The sequence below is a fragment of the Galleria mellonella genome, unplaced genomic scaffold (genome assembly GCF_026898425.1).
Source record: "Galleria mellonella isolate WM207_F2 unplaced genomic scaffold, CSIRO_AGI_GalMel_v1 utg63, whole genome shotgun sequence".
Lineage (NCBI taxonomy): Eukaryota > Metazoa > Arthropoda > Insecta > Lepidoptera > Pyralidae > Galleria > Galleria mellonella.
In genome coordinates this window covers 3860885-3888578 of record NW_026442130.1, presented here as the reverse complement: position 1 = coordinate 3888578, position 27694 = coordinate 3860885, and the positions used below count along the sequence as shown (strand labels likewise).

The 27694-nt window shown below is 33.5% G+C and overlaps 2 protein-coding genes across 2 annotated transcripts in view; both read right to left on the bottom strand.

Moving 5' to 3' along the window:
* Nucleotides 1–946: 946 nt before the first annotated feature.
* LOC113522007 (putative phosphatidate phosphatase) lies at nt 947–11641 on the bottom strand. The gene is made up of 6 exons (XM_026907719.3): nt 11471–11641; nt 7396–7547; nt 6201–6398; nt 5005–5166; nt 3885–4061; nt 947–2887 (listed from the first exon to the last, which is right to left on the bottom strand). Exons 1-6 carry the CDS (start codon nt 11526–11528, stop codon nt 2783–2785), a joined length of 852 nt encoding a protein of 283 aa, XP_026763520.1. The 5' UTR covers nt 11529–11641; the 3' UTR covers nt 947–2782.
* A 690-nt stretch (nt 11642–12331) lies between these two features.
* Nucleotides 12332–27694, bottom strand: part of LOC113522009 (putative phosphatidate phosphatase) — a 95172-nt gene continuing 79809 nt past the window's right edge. The window contains exons 4-6 of the mRNA XM_052899810.1: nt 19099–19275; nt 18476–18652; nt 12332–18095 (exon numbers count right to left, since the gene is read on the bottom strand). Coding sequence (XP_052755770.1) covers nt 17979–18095; nt 18476–18652; nt 19099–19275 — 471 coding nt within the window. The 3' untranslated portion in view covers nt 12332–17978. The remainder of the gene's footprint in view (nt 18096–18475; nt 18653–19098; nt 19276–27694) is intronic.

The following is a 27694-nucleotide window of genomic DNA, read 5'->3' as shown; positions in this document are numbered from 1 at the left end:
AGGCCTCCTCCATAGACTGCCACAAGGAACGGTCCTGAGCCACCTGCATCCACTGACTCTCTATAATGCATTTGAGATCGTTACTTTATCTACTGAGGAATCATCCTACATTGAATTTGCCCGTATGAGGTTGCCACTCATCCTTCCTTCCACTTTCTTCCTTATCGGTTGTCGGTTCTTCGAGTTATACTTCGTGCTATGTCGGTCACTTTGGTTCTTTTGCGGATGTCTTCATTTCGGATTCTGTCACGCAAAAGTCCAAGCATAGTCCTTTCCACAGCTAGCAGAGTAACTCGAACCTTTTGCATATGTACGGTTATCTGTAATCGTAGCCGTAGGGCGCTGCCGTGTAGGATCATGTTTCGGTTCCGTAGGTTATCACTAGCGACATACCTTTAAAGGTATAGGTTAAAGACCTTCGTATTTGAACTTTGAAGTATTTTGGATAAGATGTGGCGTAGTCTTCCGAGCACTGTTACACATACATATATATATAGGCATAACTTTTTTACAACACAGGGAGCAAACGAGAATGCGGCTCACTTGATGGTAAGTGACTACCGCCGCCTATGATCACCCACAACACCAACGGCATTGCAGGTGTGCTGCCGGCCTTTTAAAAAGGAATATGCTCTTTTCTTGAAGGTTACGATGTCATATCGGTTCGCAAATACTGCTGTTGGAAGTTGATTCCAAAGAGTGGTTGTGCGTGAATGAAAGTGCCTTGAAAAACACACGGTGGAAGACCGCCACTCATCCAGATGGTTGGGATGAAACTTTAGTTTATGGCGGGTTGTCCGGTGATGAAAATCAACAACAGGTATCAATCCGAATAATTCCTCATAGCATTCTCCATGATAAATTCGGTAGAAGATGCACAGAGATGCAACATCTCTGCGCAGTTTCAGTGGGTCGACAGGTGTCAAAAGAAATAAAACTAAGTAAATTCATATAAAACCTTTATTGCTGTCTTATTAAATACTTACTTACCTAACATTATTATAAATAATAATACTCTTTCGATCATTATCCATTGTACCTACTTATCATTTGCTAAAGGAAATAGGATGAATTGCAAGCATTCTTTGAGATTACATGCAATATCAGTTTTTAAATACTGAACATGGTTTTCCAGTTGACTTAATCTCGTTGATATCTCGTTCTTTCCTATGGTGTCAGTGATATACTTATATAAAGATAAATACTTTTGCCATTGACCTAGGAGGGCTGGGCTCATGACACTCAGTTCTCAATAATTACTACGTATAGCTTCGTTTCATTACATTATATTACATTGCAAATCTAATTTCAGCAATAGGTAATTTTTATTATCATAGAGTTAACAAAAAACGAATGATATGACCCCCTTACATTGTAGTACAACAGATTTTAGGTTGCAGGATTATACACATCACTTCAGAATTATTTGCATCCTTTTACTGAGCGTTATGTCAGTGCAAGTGAAAATTATTCTAATAGAAACGTGAGTTAAATTTATCAGTGGGAGACTTTGAACAAAAGTTGTTTGCTTGAGCACCTCTGTTCTATTCATGTTTCTACAGTGAAGCAGTTGTGTTTGCATAACTGTGTTTCGGTTAGAAGGATAGGATATGGCAGTGTATTTACAGGGTACAGAGGAATAAGACCCGAGTCCTCAGGAATGGCAAGGCATGGCAGGTATAATAGGCGAAACACTACATTCTCTTATATCCATGGTACTGGTTATATCTATAAACGACGGTTTCCACTTTCCATCAGGTGGCCCGTCAGCTCAATTGCCATTTTAAGTTGCATAAAAAAAAATAAGAAATATTAAAAGGGTTCGTATCTTTAGCTTGACAAAATGTGACAACGTCACATTTATTTGTCAATTTTCAAAAACAATTGAAGAATTTTGTAACTAATTATTTAAACATTATTCTGCTAGCGAACTGTGTAATAAAAATATAATATGTTAATTAAAACATTAATCATGTTATTCTGTCGTGTTTTATTTGTACACAAAAAAGCACCTACTTGAAAAATACTAAAGCAAAATATGAAGTAGGTGCAAGATTTTTAATAATACATTTATAACGTACCTACTCAATGATTAACATTATAGTTCGTAGGCGGTGGTATTTTTTAAATAGTCAACCAGAAACATTGAGAATTCTTTGGTTGTTTTTGAAAATTGACAAGTAATTGCAACGTTGCTGTATTTAGTTACGGAGGCTCTAGTTAGTTATATACTGACAACTGGGCACATAGATCTATATCATTTATAATCTAAGGTTGCATACTCATATCTCTCTGGGTAAAGAGACCTTAGATTCAGTTTCATCCATTCTTCTAAATGGTTGCTAATAATTTCCATTACAGCTTGTATAGTTAGTTTTTTTTAGTGCAATTAGCACTAAAAATCTTTTTTTTCTACCAATTATTAACTGGCAATATAATGTGACTGATCCATTGTATGATGTACGGGTATTTGACAACTTATTATGGTTTATGCTAAAATAATATTAATACAAATAAGAATAATGTTGAAATTTGTAGATACTTAATATTTTATCCCGAGGTTTTTGGGTAGTAATGTCTGCCACAATAATTATTATAATAACTAGCGACTCGCTCTAGAATGTTTCTTTTTTTAATAAACTATGTTACTTGCTGATAATGTAGCTTTCTACCATATAGGTGAAAGAAATTCTAAAATCGGATAAGAAATTTTTGAATTTATCCATTCCAAAGAAAAAATTTAATATTTTCTATAATATTAATTTAGACAAGGATGGTATCGTCATCGAGCCATGGCAGGTCTAGGCAATTCGTTTTGAACATCTTGTCCTGTCTCACGCCATGATGGTGGGAGTCCATACTTCTTTGGCTTCAGAATGTATACGAACTGGAAAAAAGGGAAGTGTACATAAATAGTTTAATTCAAATAATACATCTTGTGTAAGGGTGTCGTACTTTGATTCCAAGAGTTTTAGGCCTCCTTCTTTGTCCATGAACCGTTCTGATTGGGCTTATTAGATGCGTGCCTTTCAAAGTATAAAACAGGTAAGAATTACAATGATTTTAAGGAAGTCTTCGTGGAGATTGACTTGACAGGTTTAAGTTGGCATAAGGGTCGTTAGATCAATCTTATTCTACCACAATGTTGGTGCGCAAATATTAAAACTTAGGGGGGGAAAGGGATTGTTAGTAATGGAGACTGAGAATCTCATTGCTAGCAATATACCCAATCAGGTCGACCTCCTCGCGGTTCTCCCTAGAAACTATCATGGTTAATTCCTGATGAATTCATCGTGATGGGCTAACTGGCCTGTTTTCATTCTCATCTATCATCCTTCACTGGTGCTCGGCAAGCGTATACCGTTAGCGCAGGCGGGGTTACCATACCGTTTTCAGCATTCACAAAAAAATTAAAACTTAATATAAAAAAAAAATCAACGGAATTTAACAGATACATATCGCAATAATATTTAATTACATCCATGGTGCTGTTCATGTCTATAGGCGATGGTTATTACTTTTTATCAGGTAGGTAAAAATTCTTGTCTTGATTTTTTTTTATACAACTTTGAATGGCAAACAAGCTGACGGCCCACCTGATGTAAAGTGGTAACCGTCGCCTATAGACATGAGCAGTACCAGTACCACTACCAGAGTAGTGGACATAACAGAGTATACTGTTTCGCCCATGATACTCACCATACATTGCCATTCCTGAGGACTCAGGTGTTATTCCTCTGTACCCAGTAAATTCACGCAATATCCCACCCTTCAAACCGAAACATAGCCATGCAAACACAACTGCTTCACGGTTGAAACACGAATAAGACAGAGGTACCCAAGCAATCGACTTTTGTACAAAGTCTCCCTCCTCTCTCACTTACCGTGAGTACAGCAGTTATGGTGCCGTTCAAGAAGCCAGCGGCTACATCACTCCAGTGATGCTTGTGGTCCACCACGCGTGACATGCCCACGTACCAGGCGCTCATAAATATCGCGAACTGTACGCCGTGGCGAAGCAGCTTGGAACCGCGCCATTTGGCTTTCACTTGGATGTAAAACTAGAATAAAAGAAATAAATATCATATTAGCTTTACAGGGCTACATGTGATTTTTTAGTTTTTTTTTCTTTTTATACCACTGACATGGCAAACAAGTATACGGCCCACCTGATGCTAAGTGGTTACCGTAGTCTAGTTGCCTAGTTTCCTAGCTGCCGGTTACTGTTGTGGTGAAACATAACAGATATGGTGACATTTGTTTTATTAGACAGAGGCTCTTTTTTTTAATGGTTGATAATAGAATGGTTATTCCGCCTGCGCTAACAGCAAACGCTGGCGGGACTCCAGTGAGGGATGATAGGTGAGAATGAAAGGGCAGGTTAGTTAGCCCATCGTGATGAATACACCCGGAATTCAGCACGATAGTTTCTGGGGGCGGACCATGTGGAGGTCGATCTGACAGGGTATATTGCTAGCAATGGGACTAGTAATCCGCAATAACCACCCCTTTCCTCCTAGACATTGGCTTATCTCAATATAAACTGAATACATAATTGATATTTCGCTCGTACATATAGCTTGGCATTAGCGCCTCTCCTGGCATGGCTTGACGTGTGGCGGTGGCTGTGACTGAAGGGTGCCTTAACTCGGCATTGGCTAGTGGCGACATCTCATAACGCGATGTGGCGTTATAGTAGAAAATTAATTTGACTACAATACTTTTTTAATTAAAGTTACAAAACACCCTTTTTGGAGGAAGCTATATTTAGCAGTGGAGAGTTAACGGCTAATACAACGACTAGCTTTTAGCTGAATCCACACGAATTGATACCGAAACTAGTCGAGCTTTTTCGATCTAATTATACGTAAGTTAAACTGGTAGTTATTAAATTAAAAATTGACAGATAATTACGACCTTGCCACAGTTCGTTCAAGATCAAAATCGTTAAGCTAAAGTTACGAACTCTTAAAAAGGAATTAATACTGCATAGGTAGAACTCACTATTAGATATAAGGCTGTGTACATCGCATAACTGGAGTGCGCGCTAGGGAAGGACAGTCGAGCAATCATGATGAGATTGGCATCGGTACCCTGGCAGGTGTAGTCGACAATATACCCCAATTCGTTGAGGGGGGACGTCAAATTCGGCAACGGTCTGCATACCTGCAGGTTAGTATTGGCATTTATATTATTAACTAGTTGACACGGTAAACGTTTTGTCTCCCATTTCTAATTTTTCTTAATAAAATTGTTTTATAAAAAAAACTCAAATTGTGCCAAAACCAGTTATTATTTCTATCGTAGTGTGTAATTAGATCCTTTCAGATAAGAAAAAAAGAATTTTGCAAATCGGTTTATCACTGACGATGTTTTTTTTTTATAAAACTTAGAATGGCAAACAAGCTGACGGCCCACCTGATGGAAAGTGGTAACCGTCGCCTATACACATGAGCAGTACCATGTACGTAACAGAGTATACTGTTTCGCCCATGATACCCACCATGCGTTGCCATTCCATTGTTATGATGTAACAAACATAATAAAATATAGTTAAAGTATCTAACTACCCTACTTAATTTTTTTGTTAAGCAATCTGACAGTGTACTTAGCTGTGTGGGTTGGAAAGGCAGTCTTGATAGAAATTTTTTATATCGAATATATAATATAATTCAAAATACCCTATAAATATATAGATTTTACTATGATTCTAAGCTAAATACTTTTGCTAAACTTTCAACTGACTTCAAAAGAGGAGATTTTAAATTTGATTGTATTTTTTAAATCTTTGTAAAAAAATGACCAATTTGGAAAATAATTTCCTACCTGCAAGGATACTCTTACAGATTGGTCCCATAGAAGTTTTATTAAAATCAGTTGAGTAGTTTAGTTTTTACATTAAAATAATTTGTTTTGTCATGGTTGAAATCGATGTTTTTCTGTGGAACTTTTGTCGAAAAAACAAAAGCAAACAGCACAAGAGCTAAAAGCATAAGAGAACAAACCCATAAATTATCTACGTGTATCTGCGATCAGTCTCCCGGAATTTTCTTTAATCTCGAGTTCAAATTAATTCAATTATTTGACCTTCGAGTAAAAATCGATTAATAAATTTATTAAAAAATAAATTAATTATAACGTATCCTACTAAAATAGTAATTATAATTAAAATAATTAAAGTATGAGTTCTAGAAACTTACATCATAAAAATATGGTCTCAGCCTCCCCACCACATATTTGCCCATATTCGCCGACAACTGCTGACAAGCCGCTCCGAAAGTATACACGCCGATGGCTCTGTAACTCTCCCATACCCAGCCTGGCACCAGTGAGCCTGACAGATACTTATCGCCAATTCCTTTCCCTTGCTTGTCACGGAACAATTCGATTGCTACTATCTGAAAAATATGGACAAGTATCTATTAAGTAGCAGCAGGCAAATCTGCTTTGAAACTCTAGATAATGGTAGATCGTACCCATATGAACTATAACGGTCTAATCAAATATTAATTACTGTTAATATTATTATTAAAAAAAAAAATAGCATCCACATCAAATTCAAAAATCCATTTGATCTGGGAAATTTATAATCAATTTACTTGTAACATTGACCAATTGACGTGCATTGTATTAGGTGATATAATAGATATACAAACTTTTTATTGAAGATCAGGCTGTATGGTTTAGTTCCTTCGCCTTTCTCATTATGCATACAAAATACAAATACAAATAGTTTTATTTTGTTTGAAAAAATGGTATAAAAGATGGTATATAATATTTAAATGTTGTTCACATTTTTCACCAGAATCTGGCGTACAAAATTTATTTAACTATATTATATTATAAAATAGTATTATTTTACTTAAATCGTCATATTATATAAATGTCAATATATTTACGTATTAATAATAAATTATACAGGTTACAAATTACAATCATTTTACAAATTACAAATTACATTAATTGTGTCACATATTTAAGCTTTAAAATATTCACTATATTAATTAACCGAGTAAATACATTTTTCTATCAGCCAGCTTTTTAGTTTCTTTTTAAATATATTCAAGGGTAGTGTTTTTATTTCGTCCGTTAATTTATTATAAATGCTTATTGTCATACAGTAGGCATAAATTGATATTACTACTTAGGTGATGTAAAAAATAAACATCAAAAGTTAGACAGCCAATGTAACGTTTAGCTTGTCTGAATTATGACCAGACTCTATTATTATATTTTAAACATGGTACATACATCACGTAGAGTTTTAGCAGTTTCTAAGCTGTTTTATTTACCTGGTTTTAAGTAACTCTTGTTTTTTTTTTTCATCTAAATCTAATTTATAGAAGCGTGATTCTTTAACTCTTGTTTCTTAATGAATAGCCAATACTTACTTACCGCGACAATGACAATACTGAAGCCTGCGGCCGCCAGTGCTCCCTCAGATATGGTTTCAGGTTTTAGCGGGAGACGAATGGACTCATCGTCTTCGAAGTAACCTCGTCGGTACGGCTCCCCTAGTAGCAGGAGCAGCAGGAGCGGTAAGCCAGCTGTGTTAACATATAATTTTCGTAGCAATACACTTTGACAACCCCATTGCTAGCAATATGCCCTATTATGTCTTTTTTTATATGGGTGAAAATGGTATGGTAACCCCGTCTGCGTTAACGGGATACGCTGGCGGAGCACCAGTGAAGGGTGATAGATGAGAATGAAAACAGGCCAGTTAGCTCATCGTGTTGAATTCATCAGGAATTAACCATTATAGTTTCCAGGGAAAACAACGAGGAGGTCGACCTGGTTGGGTATATTGCTAGCAATGATATTCTCAGTCTCTATTACTAACATCCCTTTCCCCCCAAATGTTTGTACAAAGTCTCCCTCTGGTGTTTATAGGTATTTCTACCTTTTTCTACGTAATTCTACGTAATTCTACGTAGGTACTATGTTCTCTTTAATTTATCTATTATTCAATATTTATTTATAGATAAATGACACTCTTAAAACTGATACGTGTGAATTTAATAGAAAACACCCTTAATTAATTGAGATAAAGGTATAAGTAGTAAATGTGTATTTTTTTAATTGATGATAATGCAATGGTAACCCCACCCGCGCTATCGGTATACACCGGCGGGGCACCAGGGAAGGATGATAGGTGAGGAAGAAGTAGGCCAGTTAGCCCATCGTGATGAATTCAACAAGAATTGTTCACGATGATTTCCAGGGGGAACCACTTGGAGGTCGACCTAATAAGGCATATTGCTAGCAATGGGGCTATCAAATTCAATTGCTAACAATCCCTTTTTCCCCAGTAAATGTGTATTAACACAACTAATTCAGGCTGCAGCTGAAAACCAGTGCTTTGCTTTTAAGCAAAACTATCACTGAGCTGTAGCCTATTTGAGTCACTGCGACATACATGGCCAAAACATATTTTCGTATTTTATCTTTTGTTCTATATTTAAAAACAGTGTAAATAATTTGATTATATCAACTCATTTGTTAATTTACGTGTGTCATAAATGGCTTAAATAAAGTGGTTATCTATCTATTTGTAAATGATGAATGATGTATTATAAATTAGTCACATTTTCAAATAATTACTACTTTATTGATTACGAATACTATTCATTACAGATTACGATAGTAAGTCGTTAGAATGGCAAATTTTTTTTATACTACTTAGGAGGCAAACAACCATACGTCTCGTCTGATAGTAAACATTCTGCCTTTTTTTAAAGGTAGCCGTCTTGTCGAAGCATTTGTAAGGAGACGCTCTATCTGACATAGATGATATTGATCAAAGAATGATTGTATTGTAATTGAGTTTGGTAAGCGCCAATGTTACGGTGACCAAGTTTTCCTCTTTTGACAAGGTTGCAGCTGTTCCGTGACTTGTAATAATCAAGTACCAAGTGTCATAGATTTTTTATACGACGGAGGTAGTGAGCGACTGTACGACTACGCAGATGGGAAGTGGTTATCGTATTGGCGTATTTATTTCCTAGGGAGCTTTAACCTTTAAAAAGGCTGTTTTCTCAGACATGCTTTTGCGTATAGTTAAAAACATCACTCGCATCCTGTGGTGGGCACAAGACAATTTAATGGTGGGCATGGCTCACCAGGTCCCGGCAAATATGTTACGCCTATGGCAGTTATGTTAAAATACAATTGTCTGTTATATTAGGAGCGTTTTCAGAGCATTTAATTCCTAAGGTACATGTGTACTTATATTTGTTAATGGGGATTAGCAACCCCATTGCTAGCAATAATTAATATGTAATAATCTATATTCAAGCAAATAAAGTTATCTTTCATTCACTCGATATATATCAGATCGACCTCCATGCGGTTTCCCCCGGAAATCATCATGATTGATTTATTGTTGAATTTGTCACGAAGGGCTAACTGACCTGTTTCATCTTAACTTATAATCCCTCACCGATACCGATACCGATATCGCAGGCGGGGTTACCATTCCGTTACATCCATTAAAAAAAAAACTATATTTGTTTATAAATTGATATGAAAAGAAATAAATAAATTCTTATAACCAAAATCGATTTGACCTATAAAGAATTTTTGACGCCTTATTTATATAAGGTGCAGTCTTTAGCATCCTAAACCGTGTCCCAAGTAGCAAGGTGACGTCTGCGACTTAATAAAACGTCAGTTTTAAATCATTTTGGGATCAATAACTAAAAATCGACGTCAGTATGACGAATAATTGCTACCAGGGGTTGTATTATTAAAACCTAGTTTGTCCTTTAAAAAAATTAAGGTTCAAGAACGACAAAATAAAAACAGTGCATTTCGATTAATAAATTGCCAGATGGACAAGCCGTTAGTATCTAATTAGGGGGGGGGAAGGGATTGTTAGTAATGTGGAGGTTAGTCCCCGTTGCTATCTATCTACCCTATCAGGTCGACCTCTATGCGATTCTCCCTGGAAACTATCGTGACTAATTTATCGTTGAATTCGTAACGAGGGGCTAACTGACCTGCCTTGTCATCCTCACCTATCACCGCTCACTAGTACCCCGCCAGTGTATATCGATAGCGCAGGCGGGGTTACCATACCATTTTCACTCATTAAAAAAAGTACATAATTAGGGATGGGAGGCTCAAAATTTTGCGTAGTTTTTCTGTATATTTCTTTGGGAAAAATATTCAGTTTCACTGGTCATAAACATTTTTATTTTATTCTTAACGTTGGTATTTATGTCATTGATCATATCGCACTGTTTATTACATCATTGTTTCGCTGTTTCGTAATTAATCATTTTAAGCCATGACATATTATGTATATTGAATTATAATTCTTGATAACAAATAATTGGTTATAATAACATTCTTTTTACATTAATCGGATTTAACTCTAGTATCATTTACTTATTAACACGTTGACTGCCAATTACGAGATAAGCTGTTGATTGCGTTCTTTTCTACGCCAACTACGAGTTTTTTTTTCTTTTTTTTTGTAATGGGTGAAAATGGTATTGTTACTCCGCCTGCGCTAACGGGATACGCTGGCGAAGCACCAGTGAAGGGTGATAGATAAAAGCCAGTAGTTACCACACATGGCAGGTGGATTGGCAACAGCAGTGAGGCTTTGGAGATATTTTTAGACGGACGCTGCTGTTCATCCTGCTTAGCCTCTGTCGCCTTTTACGACACCCATGCGAAAGGAAGGGGTGACCTATTCTATGCCGGGACAACTTTAAATTACAATAAATGATTACAATGTTTACAGTCTGCATTTTTTTATTCTTACAAGGCTACTTGTTCGAGTCGGTGAGTGTTTGAATGAGACTGTCTCAGTTTATCTCTTATCATAATTATTACATTTATTACATACCTTATTACAGATATGAAGAAATATCTTTCGATTATCTAAATACAGTAATAGGGGAAAAATGTATCTAGCAACGTCATATGCGTTAGTTAAATCTTATTTTTATTGGTGAAAACCTGTAATTGGCTTTTTGTCTTTACCGTCTATTTTTATAATGTAATTTTTAAGCTGTTGGTTTTTTTTTTAAATAAAATTTAAATAAATAAAATATCAAGAAAGTAGAATATTTTTTATTTACGCTATTTTTTAACTAACTGGCAACTTAAATTCTTGACGCGTCTATTAATAATTTTCCAAATACTGTTTTAGCGCTTCACTAACGTATAGCTAATATAACAGTTCTTGATTTAACTGTTGAGTTAATGTTAGTGCATATTATTAAGGCTGTTTAATTTTTTATTAACTAAATTTGATATAATACCATTAAGTATAATATTGTCTAAAATATGTGTATAAAAAAAAAACTAAGTATAAAAAATAAACCTAACTAACTAACAATATGATTAGACGATTAAGCCGGTGTTTAAAAGCAAAAAAGTGAGTACACGGAATTCACTAAGAACCGTTAGTTGTCATGGTCACTGTGTAAGTATATACAAAATAAGTAAATCTCACCGCATCCTAAAGTAAGAATATCCAACACAATATTCCGAAATAGACGGTCCAAGGCCATTTTTACACACACGACATGGTGCACATTAATTTTCAAGTTTCTAAACAAAATACACTATGACTGCGTGACTGCTCAGTGCTTGCGAATGATATACTGACACTGATAAACCTCACAATCAGTGGGTAGATTAGTCATAACTTACGTATTTGAAAGGTGCCTACTATCTATCTAAGAAAAGGAGATCCATACCTTTTTCTGTAACTAGGTAATGCAAATCTAAATAATTCGTTCAATTAATCATCTTTTGGTTGTGAATAATCACTATAATGTAAACACGGAAAATTAGTGTTGCTTATCAAGTTTCTAAACTGGCAATAGCGACATCTGTTGTAGAATGTCTGAATCATCTATATAGAGTACGATAAATTATCGCAAAACAAACTTAAATTACAGATCAGAGAAATATAGCTTCAATTTTCGATATCAAGTGTCGTATTTGTAATGTGTATTTACTGTCTTAAGAATAAGGAACTGGGTTAAATTAGAGATAAGAAATAGGTTACGATTATGGTACCTTAAGTATATAACGCCATCTATTGTAGGATCTCTGATTCACAGGTAAAATTCAATATTCAATCTTTAGCACTGTTTTGCTATTCAACGTTATTATTGTTTATAGCAATGTGAATGTAGAGTAATATACTCTTACAAACAAGTGTATAAAACAAATAAATATATTGCTATAACTCAAATTACAATTAAGTTTTCAATCTTTGCTTAGTGATATACTTACCAAAAAGATGTAATTTGTACAGAATACAAGTCAGCTCGTTAACTTAAAAAGAAGTAAAATAAAATGAAAATTATAAAAATTAAGAACAATATTTATTATGCATTTTTTTTAAAACAGTTTATAAATAAGGAAATAAATATAGCTGCCACATAGTCCGATCTAGAGGACAGTGCTTGTTGACTACGCGTGCGTAATTAAATTAGCTAACAAACTTGTAATATTTCTAAGGCCGTGTTCACAGCGACTAAATTTAACAAAACAAAATGCAAACCATGTGCCATTCGTTGTGAATCATGAAATCTCTTATAGATGAAAATGGTAGGTAGCCGTGTCTGAGTTACCGATTTACGCTAACGGGTTACCAGTAAGAGGGTAGGTAAAGATTAAGTCAAGTCCGTTGGCGCATTGTGACGAATTCACTAGGCAATAACCACAATGGTATCCAGGAAAGACTATGTGGAGATCGACCTGACAGAGTATATTGGTAGAAAAGGGGCCGTTAAATTCCACTGCTAACAGTCCCCTACCCAGGACGACAAGGTCAAGGCTGATTGTTTTGGTTGGCTATTTTTGGTTTTCGTTTGTTTTCTTATACTTGGTCGCTATGAACCTAATGATATTAGGCACAAGTGACTTACGAATAAAATTTCAGCCACTACTAGGTGTTTTACATTTTCAAATGGAGTTGTACAAAAGTTTTTCTTAAATACTTTACTTATTGTTAACTAATTTAAAACCACTTTAATAAAATACATTAAAAATAGTGATTTTTATGACTAAAGCTTCCAACTTTTCATATTAATATCTAATTAGGAAGTATAAATGTAATTAAATTATACACTTACATTGACAATATTTGTCCTAAATAAAATAACAATCATTTCGTATTTACATATAAATAAAAACCTCATTTTATATAAATTTCCATTGTTCTAATTTTAAACATTTCAAATATTTTTTTTTTTTACAAAATGGTCAGTACGACATTGTAAATAATCACTTGAAATCTTCTATTCCCAATAGTGGATTAATTGGTAAAAAATTATGAAATAAATACAATGTTAATTGGAAAGAATGTATCAACCTGAAAACTCCCGAAACTGGACAAGTATTTAATAAAGAAATAAATGTTGAACTGAATGTTAAATTTCAGTGTAAGAGATTCAAATCTTTTTTGTGACGACGTGACGGCTCACTAGATGGTATTTGGTAACTGTTGCCTAAGTTATGGAGACATTTTGGTATTCCTGAGAACCAGAGTATGTACCACCTTTCACTGCCATATTCAAATTAAATAAGCACAGATGCATAATCACATAAACATGTTTTACGCTGTTAATTTTCTTAATTATAAAATATTATCATACCTCATTCTGCAACAATTAGTCCATTACCCTAAAATTGTCTTGAAAAGATTGTTTTCTGCAGTAAGACCGCCTTACTGCACTTATACAACTGTATCGTTTTATTTATTAATTGTCTGGCCTTCCTATACTGTATAATGCAAATAAAGCACACTCATTCATTCATAGCTGGATGATGGCAGAAACACAAGAAAGATGGATTGTTAGAAACCAATATTATTTTATATTTTGCATCTGGCAATTTGAAATGTGAATATTAACATTTTTAATTTTGTATGTGGCAACACAAAAAGAAACTATAATTGTAACCGCGTCTCTTTGTAATCTGTTTACTTGTTTGCAAATTATTGATTGTTCATTACAAATCACAATGTTCTTTAATCAATTCAAGAGCTACCAACGCCTCTCCACACAACAGTCGTATATGAAAATTTCAAAAATCAAAACAAAATTCGCTTTTAATTATTGTCATTACTATATTTAAAATTCGACTTATCGAGGAAAGTAATTTGATATATACTATCTATTGGTTTTCAGATTGTCACACTTCTACGAACCCAGTTTACAACGTAAAAAGTTTAAATATTTAAATACAGCTATAATATAATTTACACTTAACTAGCACCTAAACAATTTATCTTAAAAAATAACAGAAACATTAGCTACACTATATATAAAACTACAATTTGTATTTACAACTTTATATCACAGAATTAAAATACACGCTTTGCAGTCTTGCAGTCTGTAAAGCTAGTTTAGGTACTACATCTATACTAAACATGGTTTTTCTCGCATACAGCCTAGTTCAGACTGTTTAGTAATTCAGTCAAGTGGCGTGTAATATAGAAGCTTGATGCATACGAAAAAATATTAGTCGAATTCAGTTTAATACGTTAGAGTATTTTTTAATAATTTTAGTTGTTTAAATTGGGAACAATTTAGTAAAAAATATTTCACTTGACTGAATTACTAAAACAGTTTGAAGTAGGTCATAAACTTAGATTAGATTGCTTTAGTAATTCAGTGAAGAGGTGGGTAATAATAAAATATGATTCGACTAAATTTATATTGTGTAAACATATTCAGTTTCTAAATTACTTGCTACTCGACCAAATTACTAACACAATGTGAACTAAGCTTTATAGATACAGAACAATATATAATTCAATACCTAATAGGGTAAGTGTCGTATATTCACATCATTTGCTGATATGGGAAACAGGACAACAAATATCTGAGATACGACATAAATACGAACTAGTCTTATTGACCAAGGCGAGAATCAAACGCGGGATCTCATACGGATCATTCACATATAATTGTAAATCAATAAATATAAGTATTTGTTTTAAAACAAAGTTTAAAATACAGTATGCTGATGACTTTATCCCAATTTCAGTCAAGTCATACATGTATATGAATTAATAAATTATTTAATGTAATTATAAATTATTATGTGAAATTTACAAACACCGATATCTTGCACATATCCCAGCAAATAAATATAGTTAAGATATTAAAAATCATCGGTCTACTTTCACTTACACCGGGATTTGAACTTTGGACTTTGCTATCGTAAGGTTGCCTATAATCACTGAGCTACCAAGCTAATTAAATATTTCGATAAGTATCTAAAATCGTTCTAAAGATGCAAGGCCGTACCAACTACAATAAGCATTTGCATTGAATTTGTGTATTTTCTGAATATACGAGTATAAACATTGACAATTGCATAATTGTCTGCGGGTGCTATGTATTCTGCATATAAGGGTAGTTCGACCTTGCATTGGTGCTAAGCGGCCATATTTAAAATAGTTGCCATACTGATGAATATTTAGTAAGCGTGGTAATAAAATAAATACTATAAAAAGCACATAACAACATTGATAGATATATTTGCTAGGCGTGGTAATACAATAATTATTCGATATTGCATTGGTGGGTATAATAAGCGGTTATAATTAAATTAACTGCCATACTGATGTATAAATTTGTTAGGTGTGGTAATATAATAATTAGCACACCAAATATAACACCACACTAATGGATATAATTTGGTAGCCGTGGTAATATAATAAACACGGCGCAAAGTATAAATTGGTAATCACGAATCAGAACTTAATAAAATGTAAAACATAGAAGGCGCTTTGCCCTTGAGATTGAAAGAGATAAGTTTATGTATCGCGCTGGTATACATAGATACTAATTCGTATTGACGTTTTAATTTTAGACAATGTTAAAACTACATACGAGTACAACCTTACAAACAGACAAATGCAACAAACATAACATATTCAGATCCAAAAGGAATTAACGACCATACTAAATAATATTGTATGTTAAAATTAAATGCATATAAGCTAAATTCTTTGAAATATAATATAATTTTTATTATGCCATAAAATAATGTATCTCTTGAGAGTAAAATATTGCAATTCACGTATTTTTAATAGTAACTGTACCTTGAAAATATAAATTTCAAATTCTGGATCTACTTCATATTTGAATAACATTTATGTACATATAAGCAACCTACTGAGTATTCAATTGCCCAAATATCATGTAAATTATCATGTAACGATGAACATGTGGATAGAAAGTATATGCTTTATAATGAAGTGAATCTATTAAATATACTATTGTAATTTAAAATTAAAAACCTAGATTATTCTTAACTTGTACTATTAAATAAAAGGTATTTTATATTAAATAATTTTGTCTGTAATATTATTTTTCCAATAATGGGGAAATCAGATATTATAAAAATTCGAAAATATCAGAGAATACAGTAGGGAAGTCATATGTACCATATCAATGAAAAGTCCTTGGCATAGGCACCTTTGTAACCTCATTCTAAAAATTAAAATTTAGGAAATAGCGAGTAGAAAAACGAAAGTGTACGGAGCGAGAAATAAATCTAATAATAGAAGCCACTGGTAATCCATGGATTTTGACTTAGTTTAAGCGAGATTTAAAAGAATACAAAAATGTACCTTAAGTAGAAAACTTACTTAAAGGACCGGTCAATATAAGTAAAGGAAACAGAGAATGGTTTATTATAAACTAGGAATGATACAGAATTGTCATACAAATATGTATCAAATATGATTATAATATCTTTTACAAATAAGTATGTACTTATATAAAAATTGTACTACATTCATATTGAGGATGAATAAAAAATTAAATATAATAATACGACTATTGTATGTTAAAACGTTAGGTTCCGTTTCACAAATGTAAATGAAGTGCTATTTTTTTATAACAAATACGTAATGAAGAAGACAACATACGTTTTAGTACCGTCAAAATGTGAAATTGTATTCTCTGTTTTTATACAACTTAGAATGGCAAACAAGCTGACGGCCCACGTGATGGAAAGTAGTAACCGTCGCCTATAGACATGAGCAGTACCATGGACATAACAGAGTATACTGTTTCGCCCATGATACCTTCCATACGTTGCCATTCCTGAGGACTCAGATGTTATTCCTCTGTACCCTGTTAATTCACGCCATATCCCACCTATCAAACCGAAACACAGCCATGCAAACACAACTGCTTCACGGTAGAAACACGAATGGGACAGAGGTATCCAAGCAATCGATTTTTGTATAAAGTCTCCCTCTCACACTTTTTATAACACTAAGAGTAAAAAAGCCTACAATTGCACGCTATTTATTATAATATTATTTTCAGGTACCCATATCTTAAGCAGATATGGATTTTTCATCAAACAGACATAAGGCGATAAACTAGTACTCAGCTCATGTCTTTTACAATAATGTAAAATTTGTTTCATTAGCCAGTTTAATTAAATTTTGCATTATTGGTACATCAGGTTGATTTACAATTTAATTAAACTGCCGCTACCATAGTTTACAGCAGACAATAATAACTATATTGTGTTTTTTTGAACTGCAAGTTACTATGTATATTTTTCATATAAAGCAAATCCAGATAGACAATGCAACGTTTCATACATTGATATGTATATAAGTAATTTTTTATGAACATACATAAATATAACATTTCGATAAAACACCAAAAATATCAATAAATTATTCCACAACATATAATATAAATAAAAAAAATTCGTCTATTAAGACGATATTAGCTACTCAATAAGTAGTTAAATATCTATCAAATTTCCTTGAAATATGGGGTAAGAAATCCATATGAAGCCGTTTCAAGAGAAATAAAACACTTTACACAATAAACAATGTCTGTTAAAAACAGTTCAATTGTCAACTCTTACTTGATGATATACTCATGTGAGATCCATGATATATGAGGGATGTCTGGTCATGGCTCTTCGTCGCTTACCGACTGCGAGCTGGGGGGTGTTGGTTGTCAGACTTGCACCCTGTTGGGGTGTCGGGTGCCGTTGGTGGTGTGCATTTCTGCATCCAGGTGGTTGAGATTCTGTTTCGTATGGGGAGTCTTTCGTAAGTCGGACACGAACGTGAACTATAAACAGAATGTTAACAAAATAATTAACAAAACCTGTCTACTTCGCTAGGGAATTGGTGAAGATAAATTAACAATAGTAAGTTGTAATCTATCATATGATTTCTTATGTGTTTAAGATTAGTATTTAAATCTACGGTAGCAGAATTAGTGCAGAATTTTTTTACATTAGGTTTGACTTAGAAGTGTTCTTAGATGATCTTGCAGGAGAAAAGCGACGATAAGTATTTATTAAGAGAAGATGCCCTATTTTATTCAATTTATTTTCTAGTACATATTAACCTCAGTAATTTCCAGTTAGAGATAAAAACTTGACAAATATTAGTATTCACATGTTAAACTAAGAAGACCCTAAAATTCTTACAAAAAAGATTACTAACCACAATAACAGCAAAAAGAAGGCCAATACAGAACCCAGCGAGAACATCGCTCCAGTGGTGCTTATAATCGGATACTCTGGTCATGACGGTATACCACGCTGCCATCATCAGAACGAACTGGATGCCAGGCCGGATCAGTTTTGAACCGCGCCATGTCATACGTCTTTGAAGATACATCTAAAACAGTTTAAGATATATACGTTACTTTTTTAGTATAAGATAATACATAGTTCAATAAACTCACATTACTCATGATATTCTACAGAGTTATTTAAAAATAGATAATAAGTAATAAAAAAATTACACAGTAGGTACATTCTGTAACTTCAATTATAAACACAAACATCATAAAATTCCGAGCATCTTGTCAGTACGGAAGACTCAGAATTTTGATATATCCAGTAGTTGAGTTAGTACTTAACAACAGGATGTGTCGAGTAAGTACGGAGGTTCAAAATTATACATTAAACCATGTTTCTTTGGTGAAATTGTTCAGTTTTACAGGTAGAACTCCTTAAAAGATCGATAGCCGAAAGTAAAAAGTAGAATTATAGGATCGAGATCGAATATGAATGATTAACTACAATATAATATACTATAGTATAGTAATAAGTTAAACTTACAGAAAAATAAAGCATGGTGTAAGCAGAAAACGAGGAGTGTCCACTGGGGAATGATAGACGCATTTCCTTTAAGAGCTTCGCGCCTTGTTCGGAGTCGAGAGCGTTGAGGCACGTGAAGTTCTGGATGTACCGCCATTTGTTCTCTGGGAGACTACAATCGACGCTTGGTTTACACACCTGCAATTTAAATTGATTCTATTTATTATATTTAGTAAATGCTAGTTACCTGCAAACTCGTACGCGTGGATTTTGGTAGTAGGCATACGAATGTATGTAATGCGCAGAATATAGGATTATTTTATATAAGAACCCAACTAAGTTTGCTGACTCAACAAATATTGTTTTGTTCCATAAAAACTGTATCTACTGTTTTTTTTTCATCACTCAAGTTAAAGCAAACAATACACATTTTTAAATCTGTTGAACGGGTTCGAAGATTAGCGTGAACGAACACCGTGATACAGAATTTTTATAGCTTAAGATAACATTCGTCTTCCGCTTTAACCGAATGGATGGAAGTTATGAACTTCGAAGTTAACGTTATTAAGAATGGTAGAATATCAATTTACTTTTAAAACATAAAAATAAAATCAATTTTGATGGGCTGCTATATATCCGGCCCATATAAGGTAGAGGGCGCAATTCTTCATGCACCCCGCCTATACGGTAAAAGGAGCCAATTATCTGGTAACACGAAACTGACAGAGTGCTCGTAAATTGTCAGGCGATTAATGTTATTACACGTCATAAAAAGACTTCACGTTGTATTAAATAAGTAACTGAAATAGAATTATTATAGCGAAAGAATAAATATGAATAACAAAATAAAATAATTTATCATTTTATAATACATAAATTAAGTGTTTGCACCGTAAAAAATGAGCTATAAACTCTGCAAGAAAATAACTGGCGAACTCATAAACTCCTTTTAGAAGTAGTTTAAAACTATGTACATAATAGAATAAATACAGGGAAATTAGGCAAAGGAATGCGGTATGCGATGCGATTAATATATAAAAATCCCATATTATAATGCATTGACGTTAATCTCAGAAACCACAAAATTTTGTTAAGTGTTTGCTCCAACATAAGTATTTACACTGTAGCTATATACTTATGTAGATTATGCAAGAAGCCAAATAATATATGCCGGATCAGATTGCATATAAATAAATACTGTAATACACGACTGTAATCCCTAATGGGATTATCAGAGGCATAAATACATTGATAAATGAAAAAGGTAAGTCTTATATACAATATACTATCCTTACATATTAAAATGAACACTCAGAGTATTGACTATAAATTCCTTTTTCTTTTTATAAGATGTATTTACCAGAGAGTTCCCAGTGTTCATACCGGCTACTCATATTTGCTTGGACAGGTGTATTACGATTAATGGCATATTTTGAACGCGGCGTCTTTTACGTCTTTTGCATTTCATTATTTAGCTACAGTGTAATGTATCTCAACATACTACTTTAAATAATTACAATGCAATTTAATATGCTTTAAGAGTTGCTTTTTAAATAGAACACTGACTCTGCAAGTGTTTGCTTGAAAATTGTTTAATGATTAAAATTATTAACTGATAATAATCAGTTAAAAATTTTAGAGGTGAATTTTCTCTCCCTTGTAGTTTAATGTTTTTTTTTTGTAGAATAACATCAGACTTTAATTATGGCAAAATTCAAGCCCAAAGGTCGTATCTTAGCTTGCAATTCTATATCTAAAATAAAAGTTTTACTTTTTATGTCAATAACAGACAAAATATATATATATATATATATATATAGTATACTTTACCCACACCAAGTTTTTTTTGCTTTTTTTATACCGTAAAGGTGCTAAACAAGTATACAGCCACATAATTTCTAGTTGTAACATGTAAGCAACATATAAATAATTTCAGGCATAAAATTTTGTTTACAATCCCGATACAGTAATAATAGGGTTGTGTTTAATATTTTTTTCGCTTCAAGTTTTCGCATCAATCATTCGATCAAATTGACCCGTTCACTCGGTACGAACTGGTTTCACTTACATAGGGTTGTCGGAACCCGCTGTTAGTGGAATGGGGCGTTTTTATTTTAGTTACAAGTTACATAACCGGTTATCGTAATTAAAAGAATTTAAAGAGGAAATTGAACACAATAATGATGTCTTCCCGTTATCCTCATTAGAGGCTTAGGGGTCACAGGAGGAACTGATTACTGATTATTCTGGAGAGGCAAGTACTAGATCATACCGGCCAGTATGATAATATCAATTTTATTGCATAACCATGAATGTAGCAAACTCTGCACTGGGAATTATAGTAAAAGTATGTACGAATTCATTTGTACATTTGGATCAGTTTAAACATCTGTGTCTGAACTAGGTTATAAAACCTGTATCTCAAACAACAGCGCTCAACCCTCATTACATAGTATAATATTAGCTCAGCAAAATTTTCAGTGCTACATATAGAATGTTGATTTTATATAAAGTTAATTCATCTAGTTATAACTATTAGTAATAATGAAAATTGTGAAAAAATGTGCTCCCTGTGTGTAGAGTGTAATTTGAATGTATGTGTGTGCGAGGGTGTGTAAAATTATTTATATAGAATAATATAACTTTTTTTCTCAATCCATCGTGTTTATAAGGTTCTAGGACGGCTAGATGTTCGAGTCTGGTTTAGTGTATGATCCTCTGGTCCTCATAGCAAAAGTTGAATCTATTAACGTTTCCTTAAAAGGATATCTTGGTCGATGGGTCTCTTGGTTCAGTAACTCTCATAGTCTTACATTAGAGATAACAGAGGTTTCTATAGAAAATTCTGTTTTAGTTTTTAGCAGCACAATTTAAACTGTAAAACTGTCGGGTTTAAAGCACTTAGAAGAAGTCCACAGGACTTTTTTAGGGTATTATAGAGTATTAGGGATGTCATCCTAATGAAAATATTTCAAATATTATTAAATAACATATCTGAAATTACAGATCTTCTACATTTAACAATAAAAATTCTGACAGCCCTAAAATTAATAATAAGCTTTGGCTAAAATTGGTCTTAACGACATGTTGCGATCATGATCCGGTGAAGTATTTATTTTTCGAGTTTTGCATATTGAAGTACAAGAAATTTAGTGATTATGGGACGAGGAGAATAAGGTAAAAGCTGTATGGCCGTAGGGTTTAATTACAGTATCCACATTGCCAGGTCTTTTTCGATGCATTGTATTTTTAGAAAGTTAAAATTTATATACTTTTTATATGACACTACAAAGAGATGTTTGGATTGTGTGAACGATATGGCTGCCATGTCACTCGAATGAAATAAGTTACATGAATTTAGTTTTTAATAGATGAAAATGGAATAGGTGCACTATACCTATGCTAACGGTATACAATGGTGGAGCACCAGTTGTGGATGAAACGAAGAGAATGAATACAGGTCGGTTGACAAGTTTATCACGGTCGTTTTCAAAGGGGACCATGTAGAGGTTGACCCGACAAGGTATCATTACTACCCTGTCGGGTCGGTCGGGAGTCAGTCAGTCAAAGTACATGAGTTATACGTAATTTGTAAGTTTAAGCTACTAGACATACTTGTGAAGTCATATTTTTCAAAATATTTACATACGTTAAATATTTGAATATAAAACTTATGTAACTTAAAGTCTAACATACAATTTCAATCATCATTATCTTTTTTATATATATGAGCTAATTTTATACTTATATAAGATGCGTATAAGATAGCAGAAAGGGAATGAATACTGAAATAATTACACATAGAGATTAATGTAAAAGGAACACATGTCAATCTCAAATGATTGGGATAAATGTAGAAATATGATATATTTTTTTTAATATAATTTAGTTCTTTTAATTTTCTATGTTACTTCTATCTAATTATCTTCATACGAATTCCTAAAATAATAAATAGTGTCCTTTTTTATACGGTATAATACGTGTATACAAAATTCCACAGTATTTGGTTAAGCCGTTAAAGAGTCAAGAAGTAACAGTCAAATAAACAAACCACTTCACATTTATAATATTATAAGAGAATATAGCAGCTGAATATTTGGAAATATTTAAAAATGCATGTATTGTTTTTAGGAATCGCAAAATAAAGATTCAAGGCTTTGACTTTCCGACGACTTAATCCGATAGAATTCGAATCTACAATTTTCAACTACGAACTGGATACTCTACACTTACCGTTTTAGACTTTATAGCGGTAACACATACGCGATACGCTAGTCAGATCAACTACATACTTTCCCTTTCAACACGGCAGTCGACGCTGACATTTATATCATTATTGTTGAGCGATCGATACAGAAAATTATCAGCTGTTAACGATTTATGAGAGTGTAATCACTTATTTAAATATGAACTCAATTTATTAAATGCCCCCGGGTCGTGATCACTGTTTCGACTCAAATTGATGGACTACACTCCGGGCGTCATTATTCCCTGCATTTTCCCATATTTTTAAGCAAAGTACGAAGGAGCCTGTATATCCTCAGGTTATTTAGTAAGGCGTGAATGAACATTTATCAAAGTCGAAGCATAGTGTCGATGCTCGTTTATAATTGTAACCACTGTTATGGTCGCTCTTACTTCTTGATCTCCTTTTAGCTTTTTTATCGGTTGATGTGGAGTTACTTTTGAAATCTATCTATCCTCACACTGTTTTGTTCACAAGATTCGTTTGTACTTTGTCTAGGAGGAAAAGCTTGTTCTTGTTCTCTCTCATGTGAGAGAGAGTGAGAGTGACTGAAACTATTCTATCGATAGAGTCGTTTGTACCTTGTCTAAAGGAAAGGGATAGATAGAGAAAAATGATAAAAATCTTTATTGTTACATACATTTTTTGTTTGTTGGACTATTATAATAAAATTCAGATTGTTAATGTATGAGGTTCTCTATGCTCGTAATGTAATTTGCAAATTAATAAAATTAGAAAAAAATAGACTTATAATTATTGTGTGTATTATTTCGCTTACTATGTAGTTGTTTTGGTAAACCTTTCTGCAATCGATGCATATTAATTTTGGGACGATTGTAGGCTATATTTTTTATTGGTCAAAATACTGTTTGTAGCGAAGCAAACTCTACATGTAGATGAATAATTCCACGTTCTAAATTCAAATATTTGAAGTCATTATTTTTACGAAGAATCTATTCGTGGTCATGTAAATTCCGAAGGCGACTACATGATAATTTTTAAAATTAATATTCGATTCTTTAACTAAATTACTTGTAGTAATATTTTTTGAATAATATTACCATTCACGAGCACATCGTGACCAGCACGGTGGTCAAGTACATAGCGCCAGTGTAATTATATGAAACGCCTCAGTTTACATTCTGCGCCATGCATGCACGTATAAACAGCCTTTGTTCATGGCTCTACGTACGAGATTTGAATTTAATTTAAAAAGAATAAAACTATTTGTAGTCGTGAGCTGGATTTACTTTTTTTTTTTAAGAAATCGATTCATTTGTGGGTTTGCTAGAAGGTAATGAGTTAGTTGTACATTGAATAGGATACATGGACAGTAAAATGCAGCTGTACTTATATATTTTTTAATACTACTATGGTAGCAAACAAGCATATGGCTCGTCTGATGGTAAACTGAGTTACAATAATTATAAAAGAATAATCTAAGACAAAATCTACTATTTCGATTACTAAGCAAATCTAAATAGTGCACTTAGGAATAAAGTATTTTGAGTTAGTTGAATATGTTTTTTTTTATACAACTTAGAATGGCAAACAAGGTAACGGTCCACCTGATGGAAGTGGTAACCGTCGCCTATAGACATGAGCAGTACCATGGACATAACAGAGTATACTGTTTCGCCCATGATACCCCCCATGCGTTGCCATTCCTGGAGACTCAGGTGTTATTCCTCTGTGTAGTGTTATTGCCGTGAAATTGCCAAGTCACTATAATTATTATAGAAATAAGTATGTCTAATAAAATAACAAAAATTAAAAAAAAATAACAAAGTTGATAAATAGGTGTTTCCATAGCCACTAAAATAACTAACTTGGTTTCACATGATATCTCACAACTTTTTGTAATGAAAAAACTGCGTTGCGAGACTTGGATTTTTTTACATTCTATGTTTTTGATGGGAACATTCATAATGTTATTATCAAGAACAAGTACATAACGCTCAAATTTATCCATTAATCATTGGGGCCGATTGCGAGGCGTCATCTGTTTTATAAAATTTCAATTTGATACCACAGCGAAATCTTTATTGTAAGAACTAATTGAATGAAAAAAGAATGAACTAATTTTCTAATAGATTTAAGTCAAAATTATTATAATTCTAGATTATGATGGTCCATGAGGCATTAATTTCACAAACTCATCAAATTAAAGTATTAAGTGTTTAGTTTAAGTTTAGAGGAATGGCACCTTAGAATCGACCTCATTGGTACCAAGGTGATCTTTTATCATCACAATGTAATTATAATCATCATCATCATATCAGCCGTTAACTGTCTACTGCTAGACATAGGTATCCCCTATAAGAGGATCACCCAATACTTGCCACGATTGGCAATCGGGTTGGCAACTGCAGTTAGACTTTGGTGATGTTTTCAAAGAGACGTTGCTGCCCCTCTCTTGACCACTAAATTCCTGTAGCCGGTTCTTACGATATCCATAGCACAGAAAATTGTAGCCCATTTTATGCCGGTACCACATAGCATAGAATAGGCCACTGTAACTATAATACTATGGAGGGAAAGGGATTGTTAGTAATGTGGCCTAACTGACCCATTGCCAGCAATACACCCTATCAGGTCGATCTCCACGCGGTTACCCCTGGAAACCATCGTGGTTATTTCTTGTGAAATTTGTTACAATGGGCTAACTGACCTGCTTTCATCCTCACCTATCATCTATCACTGGTGCCCCGCCAGCATATACCGATAGCGCAGGCGGGGTAACCATTCAATTATTATCTATAAAAAAGACCTCAAATACATTGCAGGAAGTCAGTGGATGCAGGTATCTTAATACCGTTCCTTATGGCAGGCCTATGGAGCCAGACGGGCTAACTAAACTGCTTTCATCGTCACCTATCATCCCTCATTGGTGCCCCGTCAGTGTATACCGATAGCGCAGGGCTTACCATTCCATTATCACACATTAAAAAAAAACGTATAATACTATATCAAAATTGATTGTAAAATTGTTATCGTAAATCGCATTGAACGAGTGAAACTAACTCGATTACGGCAAATCGATTCACAGATGCCGCAAGCGAAATGTGCAAGCGTTTCCTTGATATATTATATCGGGCTTTCATCTCATCGCATGAGACTTGCGATATCTTTAAATTTATGACTATAAATTACATTATGAATTATGCTACTTGATATTTATTAGGGCAGTGCAGGGAGGCAGTAGATGCAGGCGACTTAGGGCCGTTTTTTATGGCAGTCTATGGGGGAGGCTTATGTCCAGCAGTGGACGGATAATGGCTGAAATGATGATGATGATGATGATATATATTAAACGCGTGGTCCTGGCATAGAACTTATTCTTATTCACGAGTAAGGAAAGGGCGCCTTATTGCGCCCTTTCCTTACTCGTGAATGTCGTAAGAGGCGACTAAAGGAACTTAACGGTAGAGGGATAGGCGCATCCCTCTTAAAACCACTTTGGCATGTTGCCAATCCGCCTGCCAAGTTTGGCAACTACTAGCAAAACTCCCCTTATGGGGAAGACCTATGATCAGCAGTGGACAATCAATGGCTGATAGTGAGATATTTATTAAACACTAGACTTTACCTGCGACTTCGTTTGTGTGACCGCGATATACTAGTTAACTGAGGTAAAAGATGTAGGGTATCTTACATGCCCCATATAGTATGTGTATGTCAAATTTCACGAGGACTCGTTGACTCGTTAAAGTGCTACAACTTAATTCACCCTATTAAAGGTCCACAAACATTAATTTAATTTACTACTAAATTATTATGTAACTAACAGAAGAATTATCAAAATGGGCTCAAAATTATCTACTTATTTAATCTTTTATTGCAATAAAATAATTAGAAAATTAAACCAAAATACAGTAGCATAAAGTATAGAATAATATATATATATATATATATATATATATATATATATATATATATATATATATATATATATATATATATATATAGATACATAATGCGGTTTATCACTATGGCAGTCTCTCAGCTAATATACCGCGTAAGTATACGTAAAAAATACATTATAAGAATTGAAACCTCTTTTTTTAATTGGGCGGAAAAATAGCCTATTTCTTTTCTCAACACATTCTTTGTCAACAATTTTTTTTCATAAAAAATCTTTGTTTTAAAGTTATATTTAATAAATTATGAAGAGATATGATTATTTAATTTACTTTGATGCATTTTTGTGGGAAATTATGTAGATTTTCATGTGTCAGTCACATGTGACTGACAAAGCGCCAACGGAAAAAAAAATACACGTAGCGTAACCCTATTGGAGTATTTCAGTGTAAATCACCCGTCGGTAAATGTTTTAAAAAATCAAAAGTATAGCAAATTTTATCATAATCG